Source organism: Chenopodium album, chromosome 15, assembly GCF_948465745.1.
Source record: "Chenopodium album chromosome 15, dcCheAlbu1.1, whole genome shotgun sequence".
Classification (NCBI taxonomy): Eukaryota; Viridiplantae; Streptophyta; class Magnoliopsida; order Caryophyllales; family Amaranthaceae; genus Chenopodium; species Chenopodium album.
The window spans coordinates 7,486-18,087 of NC_137848.1; the positions used below are offsets into that span (position 1 = coordinate 7,486).

Genomic DNA, 10,602 nt, shown 5'->3' on the forward strand with positions numbered 1-10,602 from the left:
CCTAAACCCTAAACCCTAAACCCTAAACCCTAAACCCTAAACCCTAAACCCTAAACCCTAAACCCTAAACCCTAAACCCTAAACCCTAAACCCTAAACCCTAAACCCTAAACCCTAAACCCTAAACCCTAAACCCTAAACCCTAAACCCTAAACCCTAAACCCTAAACCCTAAACCCTAAACCCTAAACCCTAAACCCTAAACCCTAAACCCTAAACCCTAAACCCTAAACCCTAAACCCTAAACCCTAAACCCTAAACCCTAAACCCTAAACCCTAAACCCTAAACCCTAAACCCTAAACCCTAAACCCTAAACCCTAAACCCTAAACCCTAAACCCTAAACCCTAAACCCTAAACCCTAAACCCTAAACCCTAAACCCTAAACCCTAAACCCTAAACCCTAAACCCTAAACCCTAAACCCTAAACCCTAAACCCTAAACCCTAAACCCTAAACCCTAAACCCTAAACCCTAAACCCTAAACCCTAAACCCTAAAACCCTGAACCCTAAAACCCTGAACCCTAAACCCTAAACCCTAAACCCTAAACCCTGAACCCTGAACCCTAAACCCTAAACCCTAAACCCTAAACCCTAAACCCTAAACCCTAAACCCTAAACCCTAAACCCTAAACCCTAAACCCTAAACCCTAAACCCTAAACCCTAAACCCTAAACCCTAAACCCTAAATCAGCTTCTTTGGAGTTCAAAGTGACCTGTGCTACAAAAAAATAATAATAATAATAATAATAATAAATAAATAAATAAAATTAAAAAAAAAAATAAAGGGCATTCAGGAACAACTATGCAAGCTCCAATAGTGCGCTGCAACCAACATACGAAACTTGTTCCAGAACACACTAATAGGAAATTCATGCTTCCTCAAAAAGCAAATGATCTTCATCACTTCATGAATTGTATATTTGTATCACTTCATAAATTGTGACCTCAACATTGTTTGCGAGTGTAGCAAGCTCATATTACATCCCTAGACATGGTTTCAAAAAAAAAAAAAAAAAAAAAAAAAAAACTATCCCTAGAGGATGAAGCTAATTAGTGTAAATGGGGTATCACACAGGTAGCATCTATAGTAAGTGTATCCGTTTGGGAATTGGGACAAATATCCCTCGAATTCTCAATACAACCCTGCTCTGTGACGTTTGGGCTAATCTGAGGCCTAACACTGGAGTTCAGACACAGTCACATCAAGAATGTAGCTATTGAACCAGGAGCAACCTACTTCAAACCCAAGTGCGACATCATAATGACCCCCTAATACAGTGAGTCAGTGACCATGTTTACAGATAAACAAGGAAAAAAAAATATCTACCCAAGGCTCTATCTACAAGTCTACAACCAATCACCTGACGATGAAGTAGCTCACTTAAATTAAACTAAAGCTCGATGCCATCAAATTCTTTTTCCATTACTATGGGGAGAGATTCACAATGCCCCACGTAACCATTTAAAAATATGTTACGAGAAAATGTTGGGACTGTAGAAACAAATGAATTTCCATGGAGGTTATTCAAGTTGTTCTATTCATTTAAATAATCGAGTTAGTACTGCTTGTCACAACTTCCTTTGTTGATGTGTCTCATTTTGTGTTTTTTAAGACATCCTTATTCATATTGATTATTTTAAGGCCCGTTCTCTTCAATTTATTTAAATAATATTCTGTAAAAATAATTTCAGCTGAACAAAAATAAGGTGAAGAGAAAGAGGACCTTAGCTAAAAAAAAAAAAAAGCCTTCTACCAGTATTGGGAAAAACTACATATGTCAAGACCTCCCTAGCCTAAGAAAGGTGACAAGGACATCAAACTTAAAGGTAGGTCTCAATTACCATGCCTAGCATAGAGTAATTTACTATGAAAAATAATCTCACATTTTACATATCAAACAACCAACCTTGCAACTTGTATAAAAGCTTGTTTAACTCTTGTACTTCATGGTTTCCTTTTCAAATCCAATTGTTGGAAATTGTTTTGCGTACTCCTCAACCTCATGTCTTAGCTTTGCTATCTCTGAATCAAAAGTACCTGACTGCAGGGTGGCAACAAAGTCCTTCAACTTTGTTCCTGATACGCAAAAGCAGTCAGTATCATCACATTCACACAAGGAAAATGCTTTTAGATGCACCAGTTGTAAAATAATTTCTCTGTTCTTTTCTTTTTCATTTTTCCTCCGAACATAGACATATATCATATATGCATGCACTTCAATACTACTTGGTTTTAGACATGGAAAAAGATGATGAGCAAGAGGTACCTTTAGTATCAGCCTTGATTTTTAGAGCCAGCTTGACAGCACCATCAAAATACTCAGCCACCTTAACGAAATCTTCTTCAACAAAACCCCGGGATGTTAGGGCAGGTGTTCCTGGAACATAAAGTAAGAAAACTTAATTTTAAGTTACAGGAAGCCAGAAAATAACAGAATAAATTCCATGGGTATGCCCTCTTACCCATCCTAATGCCACCAGGAACCATAGCAGAAACATCCCCAGGCACAGTGTTTTTGTTGGCTGCAATGTGCACAGCTTCCATAACCTTCTCTACTCTGGAGCCATCAATACCCTGACAAAGCAAGATCCAATGTAAGTGGCAAAGAAAAATCTTTCGTTACACTACATATAGAGCAAAGTAGCAAACATTTGTTACTGCAGTACACAAAAAATTACAAGTGTCATCTGGGTAAATTAATACTCCATAATTCAACAACGTGTCTCTGCTACTGCATGAAGTATTTTTTTGCTACATATCATTTGACAAGATCTCTTAACCTAAGAAAATTGTTGATACTTCCAGGCATCCAGCATTTATGTTACCTCTCTACGCTTGTTATGATATGTCAGCTAGACCAGAAGAAATGCAAAAGTTGCAGGAGAAAAATATAGAAAGATACTATCAATAAGAAGTTATCATAAAAGAAGTCATCTTCACCTTGTTCTTCAGGTTCACCAAAACTAAATGATTGTCTGTTCCACCAGAAACAAGTTCATAGCCCATCCCAGCCAAAGCCTGCAGAATGTAGCATAAAATAAAATTCATTTTTCAACAAAGATAATTTTATTCAAATCCATAACTCATATCCTAATAAACTTAGCATGCTAACATAAATTTACCTCTGCAAACTTTGAGCAATTGGAAAGAACTTGTTCTTGGTATGCTCTGTATTCAGGAGTCATAGCCTGCATTTCCGCGAAGGTATCATGAGCCTCAATTCAGGAAACATTGAATTAAATGTCACAGACTGCTATAAGCAACTAGACACCCAAACAAGAGTTTGTGTAGATTTTAGAAGAGGAGGGGGAAGAAAGTCACCATAAATTGCTAAGTGAAAAGAAGTGTTTATAGAAGGCATATAGTTAAGATACAGTGATACACTAGTAGAAAAAAAAATCTCAAATACTGGAGGTTTAGTTTGGTACATCTCCATGATCACAGCAATAGTTAGCAGAGCTGTTCAACCAATTTCAAATGAAAACCAGAGCATTTTACAGTCTTTGATAAATTGAGTTTTATATGGTTTTCTAATAATGATAAGCTTCAAACTTACAATTACAACAGATGTGTAGAGTTCGCAAATATTTGAATCAATATTCAATACACATTGTCATAAGATCAATTTGCTAGTCATGCATATGAGTTAGTCTGCTCATCATTAGCTATACTGAAAGCCACATCAACTATACCTAATCCTCTTAAGGGCATGGCATGACCCTGCTGGAATTCCTAGTAGATAAAAATTCCCAAGACTTTGGCCCTTAATAGTCTGAGTTACATTGAGGCTTTGCTCAGCCAAGGGGAATGAAAAATAAAAAAAAAAAATTTAATATCAATTTAGAAATGCAAGGATAAGGTGACTCAAACTGAAAAGTGGACAGTTGAGCCCAATACAATAATTCAAAAAGAATAGAAAAACAAAGTGATGGAAAAAACTCAACTTTTAAAAAATAAATAAGAAAGAAAGAGAGTTATTTGTATTTTATAGCCTACACACTACTTGAAGTAAAAGATAACCATAAAAGATCCTGATATAAGCAAAACATTGGTTGCTTAGACTTAATAAACTGATATTAAGAAATTAACAAACCTAAAGAAATATACTCCCAAAAAAATATTCAAAGCAAAATCAATCATCAACACACACATAAAAAATAAAAAATAAAATAAAATAAAAAAAAAACTCATTTGAGTAAAGAGTTTGATCCCTTAAAAAAAATTGTTTGCTATTTTTATACATATATATGGAAAACTATCACTCCCTCTGTCAATATAATCAGATACAGCATCAATTAGCATCATTATGAGTTATGACTGGTACCAAACATCATTTTCAGAACACAAACCTGTTTCAAAGCGACTGCTAAGGCAGTTATTGTATGATTGTGAGGACCACCCTGGAGACCAGGAAAGACAGCCTGATTGATTTTGTCCTCATAGTCATACAGTACCTGTAGAAAATAACTAGAATTTAATGTAAAGCATGCATAATATCGTCTCTCCATCCACTATAAATGGTTACAAATAATTATTTAGGATGTCCGGAAAATTTTGTTACAATTCCTACTATAGTAATGATTTGAATAGATTGGTCAATATGCCACAAGGCCGACTTCTTAGTAACTGATGGAAAGAAGATGAAAATTATCCAACTGTTAAGTAGGGTCTTGTTGTCAAGTTATGCCATATCCATAGTTATGAGAGGTGGGGACAATGTGACTACTAATTCCGGACAAAGGGATTATATCATGAGCTATAAGAATCAAATAGTTGGCATGAGCTAAAAAGTAGTCACTTATAAAGCAACATTTGAATTGAGCTGCATTACCTCCTTCCCTTGTTTATTAATCTCCTTTACACCCTTTCTGAAGAAAATCATTGCTCCACGAGGTCCACGAAGGGATTTGTGGGTTGTTGTAGTCACAACATCAGCATAATCAAACGGTGATGGTACCACACCAGCTGCTACCAATCCACTGATGTGTGCCATATCTGCCAGCATGATTGCTTTCTGCTTGTCACATACCTGCCAAAAAAATTACAGATACTATTGTTACAGACCAGCATCCTCGGCGTGCTCCATAAAACTAATTGCTTTGTCTAACAAAGAGATTAGTTTAAAACAAAAGATGTTACCTTGCGGATACGTTCATAATCATAGAGTCGTGCATAGGCACTTGCTCCAGCAACAATCAATTTGGGTCTGAATAATGTGGCACTTTTCTCCATCTGCAATGGAGTTCACAATCAAATGAGCTAAACAACAGCCCTATTAATTAAGCTGCATGCTTTTGGATTTAAGGTATTGCTTGGTAAATTTAACATTAACACAACAGGTCAACAGCAAATAATTGCTTGAATCAAGCTTATACAAGTCAAAGGTGCAAATATAATAAATTACAAATTTACTTGTCTTAACAGAAATGTCAATTGGAAGCAACAAAAACTATGCATTTCTTTAATGCTCAGCAGTTTAGACTTTAGACTGAGCATTTACTCATCCAGAGGATGAACTTTCTAAAACCATATATTACATTGAATGATGACTAAGAAAATTGACCAAGTTGACTTTTTTTTTAAAAATAACCATAGAAGGTCAAATTGGGGTATTCGGTTCTCAGTTTTAGAAAATAGGTGCATGGATGCTCAATTTCAAGCTACTTTTCAAGAAAAAGCTAATTATGCCTTAAAAGAAAAAAAATCCTAATTTTGATAAGAAAGCTTAGATATATATTAGAGGGGTGTATAATAGAGGAAAAATTGGCCTACCTGATCATAATCAATATAACCAGTGCTTTCATCCAATCTGTACGGCATTGTCTCAAAAAATATAGACACAGCAGATATCTTCTTGGTGTCTGTCTGCAACATAATAATAGAAGTTACAAGCTTAACTTACCAAAAAATTGCTTAGCAAATAATTAACTGATAGGATGCATGCCACAAATTGTTCACACATGTCATTTAACACAACATTCCAATATTCAAAAATTGTAAAACTGGCAGAACTTACCACTGATCAAACTAAATGACAGCTATTTATGCAGTTCTAATTTTTATTTTACTTTTTTTTAACACAAGGCTTAGATATCCAAGAAGACCATTAAATAGCTAACTCAAAACTTCAATCTGATTGTCAATCATTAATAATTTTCTATGCTTGTTTTAATTGCAGAAAATGTTTTTTTTTTCAGTAACAATGCTTTAGTAAAAGAAATTAGAGCATGTTCTTTTCCCCAATTGCTAACTTATCTGAAGTTATTGGAACTTCTTTGAACAAACTAGGATGTAGATTGAGCTTTTCTAAGCTTATAAGAACTATTGAAGTCATGATTTGAACTTAGGAAATCCTTAGCTCATAGGAACTTAATCAACTTATCTAAACATATGTATACTTATTTTTCTTGAAACTTAATTTTTGAGATGAAAAGGAATAGCCCTAAACACTCAAAATTGTTTTTAAACTAGTGTATCAGTCAGCATTCCTCACAGTTGATCCTTACATCTAATATCCTGATTCACAAGTTATGAAATAAATCAGTAAAACCAATCAACCCCCCCCCCCCCCAAAAAAAAAAAAAACGCAACACCGTACAACAATCATATATTAGAAGAATAGCCTATGTAGATAGATATATGCAATGTTCTACGCACAAAGATATTGACTATCTAATAATCAAAGTTGATGAAACAAGACCTGGTATCCATGCGAAAGGTGTCCACCATGTGGAAGATCAAGAGCCATGATTCTATCATGAGGCTTCAAAAGAGCAGTGTAAACATGGAAGTTAGCCGGTGATCCAGAAAGAGGTTGGACATTCACTGCACACAATATAAAAAAGTTCCACGACTTTAGAAGCACAAGCGGGAGCAAAGTCAAGGAAATCACAATGCACATCTTCTGTTGTAATATGATGAGGTTTTCTTTAAGCACACGTCAAATATATATATATATATATATATAGAACCAAGTTATAATGAGAACCAAGACTATAATAAGAAGTAAGAATTAATCTGGGCCCTTAGATCATGTTAACCGGACGGTCAACATGCTTCCCGTGTCATTAATGGCATTTTCGTAATATTTCAATTTTACAAAATGATTTCCAGTTTCATTTCTAAAAAGTAAATGAAAATTTAGTAAAAGTAATTGAAATCAGTCATAAAGTAAATAAAATGATTTCCAGTTTCATTAATGGCATTTTAGTTTCATTTCAACTGTACAAAGTGATTTCCAGTTTCATTAATGAATGCGGGTGAAATGTGAGCCGTCGGATGATCTCAATTCTATATATATATATATATATATATATATATATATATATATATATATATATATATATATATATATATATATATTAGGATACTCTATAACTAATACCATAGAGATATAAGCTCCTAAGAAAATAAGGCCTTGACTTCTCTTATGAGAAAAAGGATTTCTGTATAGGGGGGGAAGAGGATGAGCAGCCCCTATCCTACAATATTAAAATGGGGACACAAACTTGGCTCTCTTACAAATTTGATTGTAGGTTGCAATGTTACACCCATGAGTTAATTGGGTTTTAAGAGGATCAAAAAGTCTTCAAGGTACAGGAAAAAGAGCATTACAAAATAGAAAATTCACCTCCCCATTTTTCAGGGTCCAATCGGAATGCTTCCAGTGCACGCTTTTGACACAAAGTTTCAGCCATATCGATGAACCTGAACAGAGGTTTAATCATAATTAGGAAGAGGAAATAAGTATTAAGTTAATGCAGTAATAAAGTAATAAAAGGAATAGACATACTCATTTCCACCATAATATCTTGCTCCTGGGTATCCTTCACTGTACTTATTGGTCATGACTGACCCAACAGCTTGCATAACAGAGACTGAAGTGAAATTCTCTGATGGGATAAGTTCTAGACCCTATTACCCAAACATGTCAACAGATGAATCAGGACAATTGTAAAAACAACGAGTTTAATACAAACTCTTAAAAGATAAATGAACATAAAATTAGCATGAACACACAATACTATTCACTACATTTGGTAAGTTTTTAAAAGAATTTTTAAAAGGATTAACTGTGAAGAAACACCTAATATCAAGTACCTTTGAAATCGCTATGTTTTATTATCAGAAGCAATATACGGAGAGAGTACATGTTAAATTCAATTATGTTAAATTCAATTGAAAACCTTTAGGTATCTCTTATACAAAATCACATATTGATAGAAAGTTAATCATTGACAATTTAATTTTTCAAGATTGTATAATAAAGATGATAGTGCACTTTAAACTAGTAAAGTATATACTAAATTCTAATGGTAACTTATACTTTCTCTATTTTTAATTAATAACATGTTAACTTTTAAAATACTAATCCACTATATTTGGCCACATTTTTCCATTAGTACAGTAGCATAAAACACAAAAGTAGGTAAAAAGTTAGATTTTTTTATGAGTTTTACTGTTTAGTGATTACCGCTTAAACACTATTCACATATCTCATTTGACAACACTTTGATAATTTATTCGTACTAATGTATAAAACTAAACCTACCATATAAATGTTTCTAGATTGTTCTCGACAAAATATTAAGGGTCAAAATTACAATATATCAAGTTATCAACAAATGTGCAAAGTGAAAAAAAAAAAAAAAACAAAGATCGTAGTTATACATAGACAAATAGGAAAGTCAAAATTGTTACGATAAATCTATAACGAAGGAAATATTCGGATAACAAAATATGGACCTAAAAATAATTAAGTACTGTGAAAAGAAGAGAGAAAATGACAAAACCTTCCATTGCCTAGCCTTTTCGTGCTCAATAATGTCAGCAATCTCAGGATCAACAACCTCAAGGGGCGCATTCAATTGCTTCGGCCACTGTCCAATGATCCAATTGTTCAGAAATTCATCCAAAATTTCCAGTTCAAAATCCAAATAAATTACGAAATCAAACAACAATCATATCAAGTAAATCATACAAACCGTCACAGAAACTTGCTTCTCCTTCTCAATTGCTGCTTCAGATGACTAAATCCAAAAATTCAAGATCACACATTAAGATTAAAAAAAAAAAAAAAAAAAAAAATCAAAAATCAAACATACAAAAGTTGTAATAAAATTCACAAAATAAACGAAAAATACGAAGTAGGAGAGAGAAAGTGACCATGAAGTAGAGAGGAGCGCCATTAAAGACGCTACGAACAGGTTTGTTGGCGGAATTGGAGAGCTTGCGAAGCGCCATTGCCATCGCCATTTGGTCTCTCTCCTTGGAGCTAAGGGTGGCAGAGTGGTGTGAAATGGGGAGGGATAATGTGGGTGAGTTTTAAGTGGTTGCTAATAAAGGAAATTATTAAATTAAAGGTTTTAATTTTTGTGGCGTATTCGTTTTCTTAAATTGTAGCTTCATTTTCATGGATGGATTAGATTTATCTTCTTTTTGCGCGCACAAATGAAGGTGCGCATGTTTTGGGTTTCACCAACCACACAAATCTACTTTGAAAAGGCAGGAGGAGCTACCAAGTGAGTGCGAGCGTTTGTATTTTTTTTTTTTTCTTTTTATTTCTTTTTGTCCAGTTTAACTTACTTTGTTGTATTTTAGCTGAACTTAAGGTACCTACAAAAAAATTTAGGCCATGCTCAGTAATTAGTTAATTAGTACGGAATAGCTGATTAATATAAATGGATGTATTGATTGATTTAACCTGTTAATGTAATAGGTTGTTCGAATAGCTGGTTGCAAGGTCGTAAATCAACAACTGCAAAAAGCCCTATTACACAAGGCCTCAAGATTAAAAATAATAATAATAAATAATAATAAATAATAAATAAAAGTTATCGAAATAAGAAAGAGCTCAGTTTAAAATAAGAGATATATATAATTACGTATACATATTGTTTGTTATTAACAATTCAATGCAGTTGGCAGCCTTTTTGTATATTTTGTGCATGTAATTGTGTAAGACTGTAAGAGTTTTTCGTAATAGATGTTAATAATTAGCTGTTTTAGTATATGTATAACCAAAAACCTACATGTTTAATAAGTTAAGTTTAAAATCCCTTATTATGTCCTTGTTTATTGATTAGCTTGTCACTGATTGTATTAATTGATTAGACTAGTTGCTTCTATATTAGCTAGTTTGACTAGCTAGTGGTGAAGAGTTTATTATGCAAAAGTAATGTTTGATAAATAGTCATTGAATGTTAGTTGTTTTAGTATATGTAATAATCAAAAGGCAAAATGTTCAATAAGCTAATTTAAGCTTTTTAAAAAGTGATTTTTTAGCCTAAACTCAATCAATATTTTGTTTAACAAACTCTCTAAAGCTTAATCAAAATGGCCAAATCTCTACTTGGCCTCATTAATGAGATGAAATCTATCCAAAAAATCTTAAACCCAAACTAGTTTTGTGGAACAAAATTGTGTTTAAAATCCTTGACAAGTCCAATTATTTACTAGGTTCACTTTGCTTATTGTATGTATTTAACAAAAGAGCAAATTCTGCTTTATCAATAAATGAGAAGACAGAATACTGAAGGATAAATGAGAAGACAGAATAATGGAGGAGAGTTATACACTACTATACTTCAGACTAAAAAGTC

The 10,602-nt window shown here is 33.5% G+C and overlaps 1 protein-coding gene across 3 annotated transcripts; it reads right to left on the minus strand.

Moving 5' to 3' along the window:
* Positions 1-685: 685 nt before the first annotated feature.
* LOC145582609 (serine hydroxymethyltransferase, mitochondrial) lies at positions 686-9,369 on the minus strand. 3 transcript variants are annotated; one of them, XM_081639583.1, is made up of 16 exons: positions 9,167-9,369; positions 8,986-9,030; positions 8,794-8,880; positions 7,794-7,915; positions 7,632-7,708; positions 6,702-6,826; positions 5,774-5,866; positions 5,141-5,233; positions 4,833-5,030; positions 4,351-4,455; positions 3,124-3,189; positions 2,942-3,019; positions 2,464-2,575; positions 2,268-2,378; positions 1,908-2,077; positions 686-713 (listed from the first exon to the last, which is right to left on the minus strand). In XM_081639583.1, the coding sequence occupies exons 1-15, from the start codon at positions 9,254-9,256 to the stop codon at positions 1,932-1,934; spliced, it is 1,548 nt and encodes a 515-aa protein (XP_081495709.1). In that variant the 5' UTR covers positions 9,257-9,369; the 3' UTR covers positions 686-713; positions 1,908-1,931. The 3 variants fall into 3 exon arrangements, with proteins under 3 accessions (XP_081495709.1, XP_081495708.1, XP_081495710.1); XM_081639582.1 differs by having other exon boundaries at positions 697-718; XM_081639584.1 differs by lacking the exon at positions 686-713 and having other exon boundaries at positions 1,001-2,077.
* Between the last annotated feature and the right edge of the window lie 1,233 nt (positions 9,370-10,602).

Excerpts from the sequence above, each read along its gene's own strand:
- LOC145582609 (XM_081639583.1), bottom strand. The coding sequence starts at position 9,256 with ATGGCGATGGCAATGGCGCTTCGCAAGCTCTCCAATTCCGCCAACAAA. Across the intron at positions 7,916-8,793 it reads AAAAGGCTAGGCAATGGAAG|GGTCTAGAACTTATCCCATC; the intron begins GTTTTGTCATTT and ends TTTGGGTAATAG. Across the intron at positions 5,234-5,773 it reads GTTATATTGATTATGATCAG|ATGGAGAAAAGTGCCACATT; the intron begins GTAGGCCAATTT and ends ACTCCATTGCAG.